General features: G+C 38.4%; 1 protein-coding gene across 2 annotated transcripts in view; it reads right to left on the minus strand.

Annotated features, from left to right (window-relative positions):
* Positions 1 to 21,627, minus strand: part of PPP4R4 (protein phosphatase 4 regulatory subunit 4) — a 61,117-nt gene extending 39,490 nt beyond the window's left edge. For both annotated transcript variants that reach the window (XM_033062881.2, XM_033062883.2), the window contains exons 1-3: positions 21,414 to 21,627; positions 20,866 to 20,939; positions 392 to 494 (exon numbers count right to left, since the gene is read on the minus strand). In XM_033062881.2, the coding sequence (XP_032918772.1) occupies positions 392 to 494; positions 20,866 to 20,939; positions 21,414 to 21,527 (291 nt within the window). In that variant the 5' untranslated portion in view covers positions 21,528 to 21,627. The remainder of the gene's footprint in view (positions 1 to 391; positions 495 to 20,865; positions 20,940 to 21,413) is intronic.
* Positions 21,628 to 21,900: the final 273 nt, after the last annotated feature.

The following is a 21,900-nucleotide window of genomic DNA, read 5'->3' on the forward strand; positions in this document are numbered from 1 at the left end:
TAGACAGCTAAAAGCAAACTCTACTCTTGTGGACAGCACCATGAAGATCTTCATGTTTGGATGAAAGGAGATTGAGAACATCAGAATCAACCATCATGACTGGATATGACTTCCTCAAAAAAAAATTCTCAAAAAGCTGTCAAAACACTGGTAAATCTTTAGAACATTTAAGCCGTATTAATTCTGCCTTTTTTTTCCTGTTGTAACAATTTTTAAAAACTATAATACCTGTAATACTTTGTAAGATCAGTGAATTAATGCAGAAGACCAATTGGACATACATCTCCTAGAGACCGAGCTTGCATTAAAAGTGGGATTTTTTTTTTCCCTTTGGTAAAGTTCTTAAACTGGGAGAAAAAGTAACATTCAAACCTCAATAGACAAAACTTACTCTGATTTTTGGCAAAACTCGACGAAGTGTTTCTGCAGGATTCTGTCGCATAAGGACTGGAAGATTTGCCACCACACTTGTTCCTTGGATATCCTGACCAGAACTTACAAAAACATAAACATACAAGACATTACTCACTAAGATGATTACAAGCTCATGGTTTTCATTAAAAAACAAAGCAAAGCCAAAAAAATAAACCTACACTACTCAGGTCTTTCATGCAAGCAAAGAGGCATGATTTTTTTTATAATACATGGTAGAAGACCACATTTAAAAATATCAAACTATCAAGCTATTATGTATCATTCCTACAAGGAATGTTTTGATTTTTAGTTTTGTTTTGCATAAAAATGTGAAACTTATGAAAGATCTTTTCAAAGCAGATGATCAAGGCAGTGGTTTCACTGTGGAATCTTCCACCTTACAGCAATAAAAGAGATAAACCATAGGAAGGGGGCAAATAGAAGATATACATGAAAACAGCATGCAATGTACAAGATTTTAACAGAAATCTACCATTATGTCCTTTTAGTAGGGAAAGCAGTCAGATATATAGTCATATGCACACAAACATGATTAAAAAAATATGCAAAAGCTTGGATAAGTTACAGATCTTTTACCTTTCTCCTCATTCTATCTCTCTCAATGGTATCCCACAATTGAAAAAGGAAACAGAAAAAAAGCAGGATGGAAGGAAATGGTAGGCAGCAATGAAAAAAAGTATGAGGTGGAAAGAAAAATTACTCAAGTAGATCAACTCCTAGAATAGAATCATTAAGCAAGAGGGTCTGGATGCCAAAATTAAAACTAAACATCATCACATCCTTTTCCTTTGGCATGCATATCTTTGTGTTATCCAGCAGTAATGCAAAAAGCCAAGGCAACCTGGAGAAGCTATTTAATTGAAATTTTATTCATTTTGTATCAAGATTGAAGAAACCCTAACTGCTAAAAAAATGCAAACAAAATATATTATATATGAAAATATATTAAAAAAGGAAGCATTTCCCTTCAAACCAGAAATTCTTAGTATCTGGCTTATAGCCATCTAAGAATATGAAGCAGGAGGCATTTCAACACCTCCACAATCTGTAATTTTCCAACTGCAGATTTTTATTCTATTTCTACTAAATGAGCTGCATCATAGATTTTTTTTTTAAACATTGAAGACTTCAGAATTCTAGAGAATTATTGCTAAATGCTCAGATGTACACATTTTTGCACTAATAAACAAATTAAATGCTAGATCTTTTCTTCAGAGTCACAGTAAGCTCAGTGTTATGAAGGCATTATTCCTTTATTAACAGTGTTAACTACAGAAGAACACAACAGAACCCTATACTTAGAAGCAATTTAGCTCAGCCACTTTTGTGCTAGCAAAATCCACATACCATTTAAATATAAAACTTTAGGACTCATCTTCTGAGTTCCTCCTACAGGAGATCCCAGTGACTTAGCAATGCTGGGAATCCCATGCAGGGAGGGAAGTTCTTGGGCCCCAACACTGCCATCCTAATACTTCCTTCCTCTGTGACAGCAGCTGCATGGTGCTGACCAGTGGCACCAGACCTGGTCTAACTGCAAGACCCACTGCAAAGCACTTTTCAAACACTTCTCAATCATAAGCACAGCACTAAGCCTTCTCCCTCTAACCCCTGCATTTGCTTTTACTTGTTTCTTCTACTATCATAAAATGAAGGCCACATAATATTAATGATGTCATGAGACTGAAGCAAATCCTCCTAGAAACCATTCACAAACACATGAAGGACAAAAACGTGCCTGCGAGCAGTCAGCCTGGATTTGTGAAGGGGAAATCAATCCTGACCAGCCAAGCTGACAACATGATAACTGGCTGAGATGGTGGAAGTTGTTTAACTTATTTTAGCAAGGCTGGTGACATTGTTTCCCATCATATCCCCATGGATAAACTGATGAAGTACAAGCTGGACAAATGGAAAGGGATGTGGACTGAAAACTGAGTGAACCTAAAGGGATGTGATTAGTGACAAGGAAGCCAGCCACAGGTGGCTTACCTCATGGTTTACCTTACTGAGGGCAATAAAGTTTTCATTAATGGCCTGGGTGATGGGACAGAGTGCACCCTCAGTATGCAGATGACACAAAACCAGGAGGAGGTGTTGACAGATCAGAATATTCTGGTGACTCAACAAGCTGGAGCAACAAACCAGCTGTGATCTTATGAAGATCAGCAGCAGGAAAGGCTGGTTCTGTAACTGTGGCACAACAGCCCCATGCACCAGTAGAGGCTGGGGGCCAGCCAACTGGGAAACAGCTTGGCAGGAAAGGACCTGGAGGTCCCTGTGGACACAAAACTGACCCGGAGCCAACAATGCATTCTTGCAGGAAAAGTAGCTGACAACATCCTGGGCTGCACTCCAGCATCACCAGCAGCTCAAGGAACATGATTACTCTTCTCTATTCAACACAAGAATCTCACAGACAGGCAGCAAGTTCATCACAATATGTGTGCAGAAGCTTAGATAACAGGGATTTTTAAACTTGAGAGGAGAAAGCTGGTGGGTCTTATTTGACATGTATAAACTCGGATGTGAGACAGGAAAGAAGACAGAGGCAGATTCTTCCAAGTGGCGCTCAGTGATAGGATGCAAAACAACAGGAACAAATCCAATACACAGGAAATTCCACTTAAACCTTATAAAAACACAAATTCTTCTATGTCAGAGTGTTCAAATATTGGAATGAGTTGCCCACACAGATGGTGCAGTCTCCATCCACAGGATTCAAAATTCTGAGTTCAGGAAAAGTCTCTGAATATACTGACACCACTTTTGAGCAGGGAGGTGGACCAGATGATCTCCAGAGGTCCCTTCCCACAGCTACAGCATAACTATGTTCAGAGCATATGATGCCAATTTTACAAACTTTCTGAAGTTTGAAGGAAGCTCAAGGAAGACAACAAGATTTCTTACATTAATTTTTAAAGCATTTTTTAAAACAGATTCTACAAGGTAAGAACAAAGAAAATGTTAAAAGTCCCTGGGTAATCAATTAGAAACATTGCTATCTGGAAATGGAATGACTACAACTCCATCTGCAACAGGAAGAGTGAAGATTAGTCACTGGATTAGTACTGCAAGACAATACTACCACAAAGGATTTAGAAAAAAAGAAGATAGATTTACAATTCTCCCTCCTTCACTCACACTAGCCTACAAAACACGATGGCAGGAGCAGAACACAGTATGGAAAGAAGATTGAGGGACAATGTTTACCCAAGCTCTCACTGAAGCTCTGTTTGTGCAGAGGCTTTTCTTTCACACCGTGGCTAACTGCCCCAGTTTGGCATAAATGCGTCTGCTTCTGAGCCAAAACAAATACATTATAATGACACACTAATTTCTTTCTTCCTAATATCATCAGTTTCTATCAGTATATACATCAATTATTATGAGTAAAATTGAGGTTTTCTCACTTGAATTTTAAGAAAAGTTTCAAGAATGTAAGAAGTGCCTCAAAGGAATGCATTTTTCCTCTCACATATTACCTCAATATCAACATTACAATCCCCTAGAAGATATATGTTTCCTCTTCCTTACAGGGCTTATAACACATATTGCATTTCACATGGCTTCTGAGTAGAATTCATTTTGATACTTTTTATTTTGAGTCTGAATGTGAAAAGTAAAGCCAGTCTTTTTACTTCAAGATCAAGATAATGCCATTTCCCATTCCCAGGTGATTTAGCAGATTGAGCTAGGAGCTGGTATTATCTTTCAGTCTCCCAGTCTTCATTCACTAACCCAGAATTTATAATTTTCACATTTGACAAGATTTGTCATTTTCACAGCATGCATTATGTGCTATAAGAAGTCTCCTGAAAAAGTACAAGGCTTGTAATCTTTCTACATTGAAAGTGAAAAAAAAAAATCACAGATGCTAACTGAATTCTAGAAGGGTAAATTACTTCTGTTGACCTAAATTTCTCTCATAGTCTAATTTAGACACAGGATATCTTCTCATTTTCCAATCTTTTTTTTTTCTATCAGTATATTTCATGCACACAGAGAGGAAAACTTTAAATGACCTAATAAGTATTAAAATCTACTTAGACTGTGTGTCTTACCTCTGTGGAGCCTTATAAACAACAGATCCCAAGGCTCCCACTTTATTACTGTGGGTTTCTATCATGCCTTCTCAGTCTTTCTGACTATAGTATCTTCCATCTTGTATCAATTTCATACTCTTCTTTTCATAGCAATTCTAATCTAATAGTCATAGAAGCTGATGAAAATTTCTAAAAAAAAGAAAGCTGTAGCTGTACATTTCAACCTCTCCTTTCTAAACTGACTCACAGGTCTAAAAAATTGTTTATTTTTTCAAGATTTATTGACAGCTCTAACAGAAGCTGTCACTTTACCTCAACCCTTGCTATGAGTCTCCTCAATCATCTAAAAACAAATTATTCTATGCTAAATCCACTTCCAATTCCTCTGCATGCTATTAAGAAAAGCACATTAAAGGTTAGGAAACCAACTGTTAACTGATCTTTCTGACTATATCTGCCTGGCTTCATAAAAAAGCCTCTTTTGCATGTGCAAGAGTTGAAGGCCATGGTAAAAGCCGGAATAAACTTAGCCTTTTAAGAATTAAAGTACAAGTAGAACTTCTTACCAATCATTAAAAAAAATCAAACCTTTTAGAACAGGCTCATAATCCCTGTAACAAAATCTTACTAACAGCAAAACACAGACAAATGGTAAGCAAATTATACTTTGTAAATGAGTTCACCAGACCTTTTCAGAATCACAGAAACTGGATCAAAAGAAAATGCAAATATAAAAGACCCATAGAGACACTATAAATAAAGTTGACTACAGAATGAAAGTTCAGGGTATTAGTACAGCGACTGAAGGAAAAGCCACATGAAAATAAAAATAAAAAAGGGTCAAGAGAGGGTTTGAAGCTTTTGATCACAGCATTTCCCCCACATGCAAGACAACCATAACTAGATACCTCTAGTATATTTTATATAAATATCTAGATATTTTAAGTAGATAAGCATCATATCTAATAATACAAGCTAAGTTTATGTTCTAAATTGAAAAATATAGGAGCAAAATTGTGAGCACTGAAAAATATATCTGAAATTCTATAAACAATTTGAAGTTTTAGCTGTAGAAGCAGCTTTATTCTCAGCCAAGGAAATCTAACTGCAGGCTCAGAATGACTTCCAACAGTTCATATTAAATTTCTATCAAATTGCTGTTATACTCAAAGGGCCTGATGACTCAAAAAAAAAAATTAGAAAATGAACACAAAACAGTGAATTTACTCCTTATAGGAGACAGGTTTTAGACAAGTTAGAACTGGAAAGCTTTGCTGGTTCACATTCTATTCATTATTCAAGGAGTATACATAGCAGTAATACTCATATTTTCAAGTATATTGGACAGCTACTTCAGACTGATGCAGTTCCATGCATGAGCAATACAGTCAAACAGTTGACTCTAGTGCTGCTTTCTCACACAGCAAAAGCAACCATAGACCCAAGGCAGCTTTCTGAGGTAAATACACAAATCACTAAAAACTTCTTCAATTTCAAGCTGTTCCTGATTCATGTTCTGTCAAACAAAAAAGTGTTTTACTTGCTTTATGTTAACTTTGTGAAGTAGGATAAAATTCAGTTACTTAATTAAATAGAAGAGCTAGAGTCATGTCTCTCAAACAAACAAGATTTGTTCCATGTTGGAGTAGACAACCAAACCAAGGAATACAATTAACATAATAAATAAATAGAAGTGGCGACACAAGTCTTTCAAATTTCCACCTCTCTGACAGAATAATTTCAAACAGTAGATAAAAATGAGATTACATATACAGATAATTAATCTGCATTCTTTATAAAATCATTATCAGCACTCCATCAGAATCCACCTGCCTACCTGTGCTGGTTTGAGCTGCGGTAGAGTTAATTTTCTCTCCATCCAATGGCTGGTACAGGGCTGTGTTTTGAATTTGTGCTGAAGACAGGGTTGATAATAAAGAGATGTTTTTGTTACTGCTGAGCAAGGTTTACACAGGGCCAAAGCCTTTTCTGCTCTATGCTAGGGAGGAAACTGGGGGTGCATGGGAGATTGGGGGAAGACACAACCAGGACAGGTGACCCAAACTGTCCAAAGGGATATTCCAGACCATACGGAATCATGCTCAGTGTATAAAGGGGGGAGAAGGAGAAAGGGGGAACATTTAGAATGACAGTGTTTCACTTCCCAACAGGGCCATGCTCTCCTGGAGATGGCTGAACACCTGCTTGCCTGTGGGAAGCACTGAATTTGCTTTGCTTTGCCTGCGTGTGTGGCTTTTGCTTTCCCGATTAAATTGTTTTTATCTCAGCCCACAGGTTTTCCAGCTTTTACCCTTCTGATTCTCCCCCAAAGAGTGAGTGGCTGCGTGGGGCTTGGCAGCTGTCTGGCATTAATCCATGATACTACAAATTACATTTAGGTAACTGTAGTCCTAGTAACATTCCCTATCTCCAAAATCACTACAATAATCTTAAATAGCCTTTTGTTACACTATTTTTTTCCTCACATAGTCATATTAACTTATATCTAGTGGTACAGTTATCTGAGAGGGAGTTTGATGTTCTGCAACGGAAAGTATAAACAAAAGTATTTACCAGTAATTTCACCCACATTTACAAAATCAGTCCAGAATCATCCCTGAAGAAATTAATACCTCTTTCCTTTGAATGCATGTCAAATGTGCTCAGTAGCATAGATCCTTCACATATATTCAGTGCTAACCGCCAGAATTTCTGGCTTATCTATTTACTATCAGTAAATATCAGTATCATTCTATGGAATAAAAAGTAACACAGAAAAACAAAAATTATGTTAAAAAGCATCCACTGTTATCCATGGCTATTTGCATGCCATTCCCCTGTCCTTCTCCCGATGGTTTGTTTGTTACTGAAAAAGAACTTTATTAACTGATCACTAAAAGGTTTGGGACAATGAATTTTTAGTCTAAGCTCATAATATTAACACAATATATTATTTCCATCTACAATACATTTATTAGTTTTCTGATGAGGCATCCATGCAAATGGATATGGACTGGCAGAATTTACCACAAACACAGCCCACAGTGCTTAAGCTATCAATGTTATTCTAGTAAGTTCTACACAACTTCCATTAGGCCAACACAGTCTTTACAGATGTCCCACAAACCATCTCAGTTGGTATTCGGTGTGCAGTCCCCCAAAAATAATGAGCTTAAGGCAAACTCTCAGTCACAGCAGTGACGGCAAAGAAAATGAAAGTAAGAAAGGCGAATGAATAACGTTTAGGGAAAAATACATCATTTAACAAAAAGCAGGTAAAGTGAGTCATGAACATCTCAAAGGACATATCAAGTACTAAACTCTAGTTAGAATCTTTTTCAGCTCACAGGTTTTACAGGTGTGGGACATTATACCCAGTAGATCCAAAAGCTGCCATGTTCCAATGGTCTTCTTTAAAAAGACCAAAACCAACTTCTTCATTTAATAAGGAAGTAAGATGTGACACTGAAGAAGTTTTTACTTAATGCCCTCAGAATCTGAAATAAATACGAAAGATACAAAGATCTGTATATTTATTTTATTGATCTATCTACCCTCTAAATACGTCATACTCAAATAGGTGGGACAGTTTAAGAGATCAAAGCATAAGTGTATTTATCCACAATAAGAGTTGATTTTTACATATCAGTATGCATCTAATGATTTACTACAAACTCATGGTGCAAGTATTTTCTTGCAATACAACAAGCATGCAGGGTTCAAAAGAATCTGCAAGTAACCCTTAAAATACACCTAAGCTGGCTTTACAGCTGAGGTGATAAAAACAAGAAGAAATAGACATAGTCTTGGGCTAAAACCTGTAGTAAAGAAGTAAGTTAATTTTAAGTAGCTATCATTCTTTTTCTCCATTCATTTACTGACTATCAATTGCTGCAGTTGGAAAAAACAAAAAAGAGAATTAAATTTTGTCCTGAATCTAAATAACTATACTCTAACTAACTTCAAGTTCCCAAAATGGAAGAGAAAAAGATGTCCTAATCCTGAGTTTGAAATGAAATTACATAAAAGAGATTAGCTGTTTATAACAGAAGAATTTTGGTGCGAGCAGCAATCAGGCAATGACTCATGTTTTGCTATTTAATATGGACATAAATCCTCCCCCTCAAAAAGCTCAGTTACAATTTCAGCAGTGAAAATGGCATCTTCTCTGTTTCTCCCTTTAAAGACAGGATTTTTATCTCCAAGCCTGCCCAACAATGTAAGCAATATTATCATGTAAAAAAGTGCATTAAAGTAGATGTCGTTCACATTTCTCTTTTACATATGTTTATTCTGCCAGAAATAATGCAATCAACCCCTCCTTACAACAAAATACAATTAGCATGTTTAAAGCATTTTCTTTCTGTCCCTAGTTGAGCCTTCTCAACACACTCTTGGTAAGAGAAGTTACCAAGCAATTTCACTAAGGAGCAGGGGAAAAAAAGCCAGTATATACTGCTTTAGAACATTTGACCACAAGCTGGTCAGCTGCACTTCTCATGCAGCACAAACAGTAAATCATCCCATTTTGTAGGCATAAACTACTGCAAGAAAAATGCAATGGTATTATTGAGTACAACATCACTTTGGCTGTGCAGCTCTGTTAATATCAATTGTGTTACCAAATGCTTTGATCCACCTTGGATCCAACTTTCCTGGTCTACTCCAGGTAAAGAGAAATGCTTTGGAATTAAAAAGTAGCTTTGAACAACCTTTAATCATAGCATAAACTGGTGGCTCCAGTGCTTAATGTTGTTCTTTGTTCAGCAATAGCCATGGGGAGGCAGCAAGGGTGGGGAGAGGGAGAAGCTGATTGATACCTAGCCAAATTAATTTACTGGTTTAACTTCAAAAAATGTGGATTTTTTACACAAAGGATAATTGACAATTTGGGCCCAAAGCTACTCCAATAAACAAAAAACACCCCAAGTCCTCCACGATTTTCTGTTTATATCTTTTCTCTTGGACAGTCACATAAAACCCTGTGGAAGCTTATGTAATTTTATTTAAATTTACATTGCTTTGCCATTTAAGAAACCTAAAAACTAATTATATAATTCTGATTTAAGATAGACTGGGGAAAGAAAAAAAAAAATTCTTTTTTTTTTCACTCAGCAATCAAACAGGAGACTTAACTCTAAAAACTTATGAGAAAAATGCCCTAGGAAAAAATGTTGTATTGTTCTATTTCCAAAGCTAGAAGCATTCTCTTAAACTGGATGATTCTTGAAAAATGGATAAGGACAAGAAGATTGCATAAATTACTTTTTTCCTGATTAGAAAGAATGTAAGACTAAGCTCTTTGAGACTGCAGCCTTTCTTTACCACTATGCATTATATTGACTTAGCAAAGTGGGTCACCTTCATTTATATAATCTTACAAACATTGTCAGTTTAAAAAAAAGTCTGAAGTCCTATAACAAACCTCTGTTACTATACTCATCTTGGACTCACACACACCTAAAATGATGCAATTCCATTCATTCCAGTTCATCTATCCCTGCTTACACACTGCCTAAATCTGACTTTCTTATAGTAAATTCAAGAACAAGTAGAATAACTTGAAAGTAGGCATTGCATAGAGACACTGAGGCTAAACTCACAATGCAACGTGTTTCTGTAAACAAAGCAACTGCAATTTTGGAATTATGCAATGACTAAGAATGTGTACCTATGGGTAGTCTGTCAGGAAAGGTAATATATAATGAAGGGATAGATAGGCAAGACGTTTCAGTTAATGAGTTCAATAAAGATTACCCTTGGTTCTGCTCTGAATTGATACAACTGACAAGGAATCACTCAGCTACTCTGTACATGAGAATTGCATACATTCTCAGAACCCACAGCCACACAACATGGAATAAACAAAACTGCTGCTGGAACAACTGCTACCAAGTTACAGGGACATATCCAAAGCCTGTTATTTTTATATTTTAACATTAACCCCTCATAGGATAATGTTTGCAAAGAGAACATGCAGAAATATTTATTTGAATGTAAAAGAAGCTAAATAGAATAATTTACATAAGAATATCTGCATCATCAATTGTCCATTCAAATAATTACAAGGATGTGAACATCTGGTACTTTCTGCTTGTGTAAAAGTATCAGGCAGCAGCAAAAAATCTCAGACAGATGTATTCAGGAGATCAAGCAGAAGTTTTCAAGTGGCTTTTTGTCCCTTTCTTCATTCTGTTTAATTATCACTCCTAAACCAGAAAGACAACTTTCTTCCATATACAAGGGTGGAGAGGCTACAGGGAATTAGCATTCAAAGGCAAAGATTCCATCTTGTCCAAGAGTGTCTCCATGAGACAGTCAGGCTATTCACAGAGAGAGGAGCAACTTCAAACTGCAGCGGAAGTAATGGCCATGTAAAACCAGTTTTAACAGACTTAGGCCTAGGAGGTAGGACAGCCCTGGTTTTCAAAGCCTGCAAAGGATATTGTTACTGTTCAGACTGCAAAGACACGTCCACAACTCGATCTAGGAAGGTAAAGATTCTTTGGGGGGAAGGAGAGGAGAATCAAGATATAAGGATGCCAGTGACACATTAATTCTCAAAGGGTGAATTTCAAGAACAACTCAGTTAGGAACAATTCCCATCAATGTGCTTTTGTATTACTGGTCTTTCTTCAAAAATCTTTGCCCGAGGACATAACTGTCTTTGGCTAGAGATGCTAGTTTTGGCCTCATTTTTTGAATCTGAAGCAACCTTCTTATTCAGGTACAGAGTCCTATAACTGTGTATAATTAAAACAGTTGGTTCCTTAGCTGACTATGTCAATAGAAGCCCTTGCTATAGAAATCACTTCTGTTTCCTTTTCTGTTTGTCCTCAGGAACTAAAGATAACTTATTTTATACAAAAAACTGCCCCTAAAAGATTAAATAAGATGCTCCTGCCAACACTGGAGAACTTTCCAATGAAAATGTAGAACTCTTTAAGTTGCTTAGTCTCAAGGATTGCCTACATTCCCATTCGGTTTTCCAGAGTGAAAAAATCTCTGTCGGAGTGGTTAAATGATCCTGGGTTTGCTTCCTGTGACATAAAGTTTTGGGCTTCAAGGCTTGACAAAACCCAGGGAAACTCAGTGTTGGCATTTAGAGTACCAGCTGGTGGAACAAGGACAAATACATGAATATGACTAAAGGTAACTCTAAAAATAGCTAAATGAACTATTATACAAGTTTACCCCAGAGAGCAAGATTAATTTTAAATCTCAACAAAGATACTCCTTGTCTCGTTCCAAATTCTTCTGTCATAGCATACCTGCTAAGGCACAGAGGCACGCCCAAGACTGCAGTCCTAGTTCCTGAAGTCCTAAAATTATAATCAGAATTTTACCTCAGTGAAACAATTTCCCTTCACATGAAGTTTACAGTGTAGCAGTATGAACTGCTACATAATGGAGTTCTATCTACCTTGCTTTGCGGAGATTCAGAAAAGCTTTTAAAAAAAGATTCAGAAAAGCTTTCTAGCCCTGAATGCAAAAATCCAGGGTGTATCAGCATATCAGCACTAACAGCCACTCTTCTGAAGAGTCTCAGAGTACTCAGATTTTTTGGGACAGGTAGTGGTACATGCTACTAAACTGCTTTTAGAGAAAGAGTAGCTGAATCAATAACTGCTGTTTCTTTGTGCTAGCAGCATATGGAGTCAGAATGCAGGGTCACTGAGGCATCACATCATGACATGTGACGGGTTTCCTATGCCCACAACAAAATATCCTCAAAACACCAGAAGGAACTTGCAAGAAAAACATAATCAGTAAATAAGGAATTGGTTGGATGTTCACATTTAGAGGATAGTGGATGGACATCAGTGATGAGTGGTGTCCCTGAGAGGTCTGTACTGGGACCAGTGTCATTTAGTGTCTTCATTAATGATACAGATGAAATGATTGAGTGCAAGCTCAGCAAGTCTGCCACCAACACCAAGCTGAGCATCGCTGGAACATCATGAGGTTTAACAAGACCAAGTCCAAGGTGCTGCACCTGGGTCAGGGCAACACCCAGTATCAACAGAGGCAAGGGGATGAACAGATCGAAGCAGCCCTGCTAGGAAGGATTTGGGGTGTTTGTGGGAGAGAGGCTGGATGTGAGCTGGCTACTTGCACTGTGCAATAGCCCAGAAAGCCAATTGTATCCTGGGCTGCATCTAAAGCAGTGTGGCCAGCAAGGCAATGGGACTCTGTCCCTCTACCCTGCTCTCATGTGATCCAACCTGGAGTGCTGGGTCAGGGCTCCTCAGCAGAGAAAGGACATCAACATGTCTGAAGGAGTCCAGAGGAGAGTCACTAAGACAGCTAGAGGGATAGAACACTGCTCCTGTGAGGAAAGGCTGAGAGAATTGGGGTTCTTCAGCCTGGAGATCAGCCTCTTACAGAAACCTTACAGTACCTAAAGAGGTCCTACAAGAAAGGACCTGAAAAACACTTCTTACAAGGGCATGCAGTGATAGGATAAACAAATTGCTTCAAACTGAAGAAATTCAGTTGTGAGGGTGGAAAGGCACTGGAAGAGGTCACCCAGAGTCCCCAACCCTGGAAGCATCCACAGCCAAGTTGGATGGGGCCTTGCGCAAAGTGGCCCAGGCAAAGGCGTCTCTGCCCATGGCAAGGGTTTGGAATTAGATCACCTTTGAACCCTTTTGACCCCAGCCATCCAACAGTTCTATAAAAACTGACTAGAGATTTGTGTTTCAGTCACTAGCATACAAGTGTCATCATTTTACAGGGTACCATCATGTGAAAGTGTATTCAGACTAGGCATAAGTGGACAGCTTGATCTACTCTTTGAAGAGTCTGTACCTTGGATGTATTCTAACACAAAATATTATATTTTCTAATCTACATCTTCATAGAGTTTCCACTGGATGCATTTCCAGGCCTGACAAAAACTAGTCCAATATTATAATCTCTTGCCAAATCCAGCAAATGATAAATTTTTAGTAACATTGAGCAAGCATGAGGATAAAAGCTCCTTATGCCCACCAAATGTTTGTATAAACACTAGGAACTTTCTGAGGAAGGTGATATAAAGAAGAATTACTATATTTATACATTAATTATGTGACATCTAAAATGAACTGTGCAACTGTTAAACTTATTTATTAAATGCCTGTGTTCATCCAAACAAAAACAAAAGAAACACACTCCCCTGCTGGGCAACATGCTATTTATGTATGGGACCTATCACGTAGAAAGAAATAAATATGGGAAATATGGATATTCCTATGTTGAACATTTCTAGGAGAGGACAAAAAGATTTGCCCAGGTCAACAGAAAAAAATTTAGAAGTTAAGAAAACCCACATATTTTTCAACTGTGTTTGATATTCAAAAATATATCAACAGAGCCACAGTTTCTTCTTACTATGTCATGAGCAAAATAACTGACATCTCCAGAGAAGTATCTGACAATACTTAAGGAAGAGATACCTGGTCTCATATATCACAGCTCAGGCAAACTTCCAAATCTCACACAGACCTAATCTCCCTTTTATGAACAGGTGAACCATGTAGGGGGGTGCTGTATGGTGTGGCTATAGACCACCTAGACTTCAGCAAAGCCTTTGACACTGTTTCCCACATCCTTCTCCTGGGGAAGCTGACAGCTTGCCACTCAGATGGGTGTGATGTTCACTGGGTTTAAAACTGGCTGGAAGGCTAGATGCAGAGAGAGGTGGTAAATGGTGCTGCAGTCAGCTGGCAGACAGTCATTAATGTGTGTGTTCTCCAGGGCCAAGTATCGGAGACAGCCCTGTGTGTTATCTTCATCAATGATCCTGATAAGGGGATCAAGGGCACCCTTGGTCAGTTTGCAGATGACACCAAGTTTGGTGGGAATGTTGCTATGCTGGAGGGTAGGAAGGTTCTGCAGGGAGACCTGGAGAGGCTGGGGGTCCATGGGTTGAGGCCAGGGGTATGAGGTTTAACAAGTTCAAGTGCCAGGTTCTGCACTAGGGTCACCGTAACCCCACACAGCACAACAGGCTGGGGGCAGAATGGCTGGAAAGCTGCCTGGTGGAAAAGGACCTGGGGGTGCCATTTGGCAGCAGCTGAACATGAGCCAGCTGTGCCCAGGTGGCCAAGAAGGCAATGGCATCCTGACCTGTGTCAGTAACAGTGTGGCCAGCAGGATCAGGGCAGGGATTGTCCCCCTGTACTCAGCACTGGTGAGGCCACACCTCAAAGGCTGTGTTCAGTTCTGGGCCCCTCATGATAAAGATATTGAGGTGCTGGAGCATTGAGGGCAACAGAGCTGGGGAAGGGTCTGGAGCACAAGTCTTGTGAGGAGCAGCTGAGGGAGCTGGGGGTGCTTAGCCTGGAGAAGAGGAGGCTCAGGGGTAACCTTATTACTCTCCACAGTCACCTGAAAGGAGTTTGGAGCCAGATGGGGATCAGCCTCTGCCCTTGGACAACAAGTGACAGGACAAGAGGAAATGGCCTCAAGCTGTGTCAGGTGAGGTTCAGGTTGAAGATCAGGAAGAATTTCTTCACTGAAGGGATAGTTAAGGCTGCCCAGAGAAGTGGTGGATTCTCCATCCCTGGAAGTGTTCAAACAATGACTGGGCACAGCACTTAGTGGTATAGTTTATTTGACATGCTGGTGTTTATTCAAAGGCTGGACTCAATGACCTTAGAGGTCTTTTCCAACTTTAATGATTCTCGAAGTGCATTTTATGTCAAAGGCCTTGTTATACAAACGAGCTCATACTTTCTATTCTGTGTTCATTTCAATCACTACTTCACAGATTCAAAGTATACATTCAAAATTAGAGTAACAAGAACTAAATCTGGTTTGCTATTAACAGAAAAGTCATCTACCAGCTGTGACTTCTTGTTTATGCTCCCATTTATAGCAGCACAAGCAGTTGCATTTTGTTCCACACTTCATTGTAAGCAAGCATCTGAAAAATTTGTTAGAATTAGCATGCATTCCCTAATCTGGCTGAGATTGCATTGCTGCAACAGCATCATTGCTGGTACACAAAACTTATCAGTACCATGCAGTCACATAATGAAAGGAGAGGAGAGCTCCTCTCTGGTATCAGGAAACCTTCTTCCAGATTAACTGGACTGTGAAACCAGACAGCAGGAAACCATAACTTCATAAATACCATAAGCCAGCCAAAGTCTCAGACATTTCACGCCCCCAACCATTGTTGCCATGCTGCTATTCAATTCCTTTGTGCTGGCACAGGTCTTTTTAAAGTATACAAAGTCCTGGACCACACAATCGATCAGTTTTAAAACTAACCATCATTTTCAAGGTTTGCCTCAGGTAAAGTCCCTAGTGTGCTGTGCAGGCAAAAGGGCAAACATAGCACAAACACCAGAACAGGGAGAGGACTGGCGCTGCCATCTTCCTGCACTGTAGTCTGAAAAAGAAAACTGAGGTAGATTCTTCTCTCTCCATTTTTTTTTAATGCTTCTCTATGCACTATATCAACTCTGGTGTGTGTATTCACAGCTGGTGCCTCAGTTTCAGTTTCAACTCAGCAAATATGATTAACAAGTATTTGCACAGATCTAAATTTAAATAAAAGTATGTGACTTAGCAACACTTTAGGAGTCTACAGGTGCACCTTTTACTTTAAGGTGAAAGAATCAATTTTATACTCATTACCTTATGTGCATAACACATTTAAGGTCAAACAAATAGTTAATCTGTCCAACCAAGTGAATCAGAATGAAACTTTTATAAAACTTAAGTTGCAATTTGAAAAACAAAGATGGGGAAAATGAAGAAATACTTTTTATGTTCATATTTACAGCTTGGCAGGACAGATGTAAGAACTGTTTTCCAATATGCTGAGCATTACAGCTGGATCATTCAGTATACCATGTATGCATCAGGACCATGAACTGTATAATTGGAATAAAGTAGCAAGTTTTCATTATTATGTAACACAAAAAAAATTGATATCACGAAGAAAATCAGCTCCTAAAGTTACATGTAAATGAAAGCTTTCATTTAAAATCAAATCATTTTAAAGTGATTTGCCTGCACCTAAAGAAAAATTAAATTTTCTAAAATTAACACCATCACTAAAAACTAGACAAAAAAATTTAAAACCTCACAAACTTTTAAACAGTGGTTTTGACATTCACAATCAACAACATATAATGCATGAAAAGATGTTTAGAATTTGAGTGCTCTAGCTAATCAAGGATAGCTTGCACAATAAAGTACAACTTTTTTTGTTGTAGCTGTGGTCTTTTTAAATCATCATAAGTTTAGAGACGTTGAATTCTTTCCAATCTAGATAGAGTATCTATTGTGTCTTCAAAAACTGTGTTACATATTTTAGAAAGGGATCGTGTTGTTTTCTACACTGATAGATAGGATCTCTCCAAAAACAAAGGTTTTGTTCCCAAAAGGGCAAATAATTCCATCTCCACCTTGATAACTCATTATTACCCTGTTATTTTGAGTAAGACACAAATGTCAAGGTCTGGAAGCTTTAGCACTATGCAGGCACAAATAAAATTTTTTTAAAAAAAGTAGCTGAATACAAAATCATACAGTACACACAACAATGGGAAATCTATCAGAAAAGTCCTCAGAAAACAAACCACTCTGCAGTGCACATGCCAGTAAGCAGATTGCCATCAGGCAAAGAATACGTGCTTTGGGCTGCACACCATAAAAGAGTGAGCTATAGCGACACAAATTAATGTAATAACATGAGTCAAGCATCAGAAAACATGGAAACTAAGATTACTGGCAAAAGTTAACAGCAGGAATAAAAATTATTTTCCCTGAGCTGCTTATTGCCACTGTCCTGGTACAGGTCACAACACCCTGAGGTAGAATGCAAAGTATTCCATTGCTTCAGTGTGTCCTGGCAGCTTCTCTTAATGTGCTGATGGATGTATGACAAGCCATCAATCTTGACACTGACTTGGTTGAGATGCACAGCTGTTTTGCTGTTCTTGTTCTTCTGTTGGTCCAGCATCATGCAAAGCACAGACAGAACACAACTCTCCAGTGATTCCTATTCGAGGCTCCAGAAATCACCAAACACACAAGCTGAAGCTCTAAAACATAGATCTGAGGCACTCAAATGTCTCTCCCTCCCTAAGTCCCTAAACCCATCTCATTCCAATGTGAAGTTCATAAACATCCCTGACAATCTGGTCTAAGGAAGCCTAGCTTCTCCACCAGAATCAAGGTTAAATGAGATTAAAACAAATTACAGTCCACTTTGTTACCACATTCTTATTAAATTAGAACTTGATTGGTCTAATTGCAAATGTTACCTAATTAAAACCAAGTATTCTGAGCATCAGTGATTTAAAGCAGAAGTTCACTTATGCTCAAGTCAAATTAAAGTAACTCTAGCCACCAAGAGAGCTACTACATACTCTCCTTCTGCTTGCAGAACTGTTTCTATAGCCACATGATGTAGCAAATCAAAGAGTTGATTTTTCTGAAAATTAATGTGATTAGAAATTATTTAGCTAGATCTTATCAATCTACCTCATTAGTTACCTGAAAAACAGTACTAGCAGAAAAGGGGAGACTGAAAGCAAAGACATTTACTAGAAATAACGAGAGAGAGATTAACTTTTCAGAATTATCAAAATTACAATTATCACTTTAGAACATGAAACATTATGATAGGGAACAACGAAAAAACAGTTACAATAAAATCATGTCCCTATGGAACTGAGATCTCACACAAGATCAATGTACTTACCACATGCTAAAAAAACATTTATAGGTATATAATTACATCATACTAAAGAGAACACAATCAACACTAATTTACAAAATCTGTGGCCATACATCATGGCTAGACACAGACAAGACACTGTGGAAATACAAAATAATCATTAGATGGTTACAAATACACACGAGCAAAACAATTAACTTTATAATATCAGTAAGTTAAATACCTTGCCAGAAACTCTACAAGACTACTGGCAAATGACAAGCAAAGAACACAAGAAGTGAAGAGAGAAGAATAACTTATGAAACTCTGAGAGTTGGGAAATTAATACCTTCTCATATATGCAGTAAGCAAGAATCAGTCACTAGGAAAAAAAAGAAAATCTATACTCTCCAATTTGGATCTCAGTGCATCCATTTTCAGACTACTATAGTACAAGACTTCAGGAGCAGAAATCTTCTAAAAACAAGTATCTGGTAAACATGCAATAACTGCATATAAGCAAATCCAAGTTCAAGGACGGAGAGAAGTTAGGGGGCAGGTTTTAGAAGGAAAGGATGTTAAAAGAGAAGAAAGTGGTTGATGTTTTTTGTCAGAATGAAAGCCTTTAAAATGTGAAGACTCTTTCTGAACTTCCCCAGAAAATCATTAGTAAACATTAGCTTTGCTGTAGCATACAAAGGTTTCACTCAGTTATTAATCAGCTCTGCACTGTACAAGCAACTCTGAAGATACCTCAGTCAATTTAAAACCTTCAACTTGCAGATTAGGGTGCAATACCTAAATGACAATACAAAAGACATTGTGACAAAGGTAGTATTTAGATGTTATCTGTAGATATTTAAGGTGAGAGATTTGCTTTCTTTCATTGTTCTTGTTTATTTTTAATGCATATGGAGATAACACCATCCTTTCCAAACGGTGTCATTAACAATTTGCTTCAATCTCAGGAAAGCTATTTCCATAGACAGATTTCCAGAAAAGGCAATGGCTTTTTGGATAAGATCAAGGAGAGTCCCACACAAGGAACAACCTGAAGGACAGTGAATAATGCATCTGTGTGAGAAAATGAGGCATGGAAAGACTGGACTAACATTACTATCAAACAGCAACAGGCAGGGATATTGTATTAAAATAGATGAAAAATTCCTGACAAACCAAAAGTACACATTCTTGTACATTATATAAAAGGTACTACCGGGTTACAGGCAGTTTTTCAACTCTGCTTTTACTCCACTCAGTCCAAGGACAGCAATATGCTATTCAACAGCAGCTGGGTTACTGTATTAACATACCTGCACAGTCAGACTACCTTACAAAAAGCCTATCAAGCAGAGCTGAAGGTATCTTTCAGCAATGAGAACAATGCAGAGGAAAAAATGAAAGCTTCATTAAAAGAAAATGAATGTTATGTCTCAAGAACAGCTGCTCCAGTAGAGAAAACCAGATAAAGATGTCAGGAGAAGGTCAAGGCCAGGTTGAAAAGCAATTGATAAGATGAAAGACATGAAGTGGAACCTTCTGCCATTTAAAAAGGCAATGATCTAGTTAGGACACACATGCTGTAAATGTGATCTTTAACAAGAAAGAAAAAAAGAACAAAGAAATTTGCCACCACACTGGAAAAGAAAAAAAAAAATCACCTATGCTGGTTGTTGTGAGGTAAAACCCAGAACAGATTCACATCCTTTCAGTGATACGTACCACATCCAAACAGTTTCCTCTGAATTTCCCTACAGTTAACAGACTGCTTTGATTACAGCAACTAAAAGCAAAGCAAGTTTTAAAATCCTCTATCTAATAAATTTCAACATAAAAAATACCCAAACCACAAATAGAAGTCAATATCAAAAGCAGTATCAGTGGACAAAAATGATAACTTAAAAATACTGCCATGCACCCCAAAAAGAGAATATTGTTTCAACAAGAGTATCTATTCTAAATACTGAGTGCAGGCATGGACTAGAAAAGCACTTAAACCAGCAGAATAAGCAAACGAAGAGGGAGCTGCAGCTGGTTCTCCAATTACTAGGTATTGTTTAAAAATGCATATTCAACTCAAAATTCCCCAGAACATTTGTACTCTCAAAGATAACTTACACAATAATTGAAAGAGCCATATTTTAAACTATCAAATTTAAGTTTTTAAAGTAGCTGCAAATACTTTCAACAAGAACGAAATAAAATGAAGAAAGCAGAACAGAGGGAAGTATTAACATAGTATCTTCTACAGTGATTTCTAAGGACTATAGAATTAATGTCTCAAGTTTTCTCTTCTGGAAGTCCAAACACACACAGGATGCTAGAACAGCTCTGTTACCAGCGTGTGTTAACTGCCCATGAGTGAATATTTGCTTACGGTGAGTATGAACTCCCTGAATTATTGGTGTTAATAACATTAGCACCAGGGAATCTTGCAAAATCAATTGCAGGGGAAAACATGATTAAGTACAACTCCATGCTGGTGAGGAACATATCAAAAGCTCAGAAATTCTTATACAGGTACACAGACACCCCATTATAGGGTGACTTTTTTTTTTTAATTACAGCACCTGTTTTTATCTTGCCTATATGTTTAACATAGTTGAAGCTAAAAGAGCTACTAACAGACAGAAAATTAAAGGAGTGAAGAGTAAAACACTAAAAAAGCTCTATGTAAATACGATGGTCAGCAATGTTTCACAGCAGCATTTTACGAAATACCTGAGTAGATAAACAGCCCTTTCAATATCACTGAGTTCTTCATCAACTGTCAATCTTTCTATTTCTTCTGGTGTCTGTAAGTGTGAAATGGACACATGAGTTTACAATGCCTTACTATTTCACTGTTTTCATCTTAAACAACCCCTTTTTTCCCACACATAGAGAGAAAGCTTCATTAGTAATTTCAATTTATTCATGAAACCCCTAGCCAACATTTCAAATTCAAATAAATCCTTCACCAGGAAAAGGTGGAATGAAGTACAATTTCAAGTCAGGTACTATAACTATTAAACAAGTGGCCCATGATTTAATCTTAAAACCCAAGTTTATTTATTCCCATTTCAATATTCTTATACTGAAAACACAAAATCTCTACTATGTAGAATTCGAGATTGTTTATTCTAAAATGACTGACAACAATGTTTCGTATTCTGGTGCTGTAAAAAAAAAAAGAAAAAAAAAACCCTAGCTATTCACTTATTTATGCATAATTAAAACAGACAATTTAAAATGGATTTTAAAGCATCGATCTTTTTCGAGGTATATACCTTCAGGCTCCTGCGTACTGGCCGCTCTATAATAGTTAGTTCCTGGAGGTCTTCTATGTATCCGAAAAGACTGCTATGACTAAAATCCATCTTGGAGAAGATTTCTGGGCGCATGTAACAACTACAACCTTCGGCAGCCGACGCCGTCGCCGAGCCTCACATCGCACCGAGGGCGGCGGGAGCGAAGGCGCGGCCGGGCGCGCACACTGCGGCAGCGCCCGCCGCCCAGCCCAGCCCAGCCCAGCCCAGCCCAGCCCAGCCCAGCCTCCTGCCGCCAAACTTTCTGCGCTCCGCCCGGGCGGGCCGGCGGCGGAGCCGGCGCCCGCAGCCCCGAGAGCCCGCTGCAGCCGCTGCTGCCTCGGCGGGCGGGACTTTCCAGCCAAGTTTGCTGTCGTCGCTGGCCACCCCCGTCCGCAGCGAGGGCGCGGGGACCGCGGCGCCCCCGGGCGCCAGAAGGGCGAGGCGGAGCCCTCGCCCGCGGGCTCGC

Source organism: Catharus ustulatus, chromosome 6, assembly GCF_009819885.2.
Source record: "Catharus ustulatus isolate bCatUst1 chromosome 6, bCatUst1.pri.v2, whole genome shotgun sequence".
In the NCBI taxonomy this organism is placed as follows: Eukaryota; Metazoa; Chordata; class Aves; order Passeriformes; family Turdidae; genus Catharus; species Catharus ustulatus.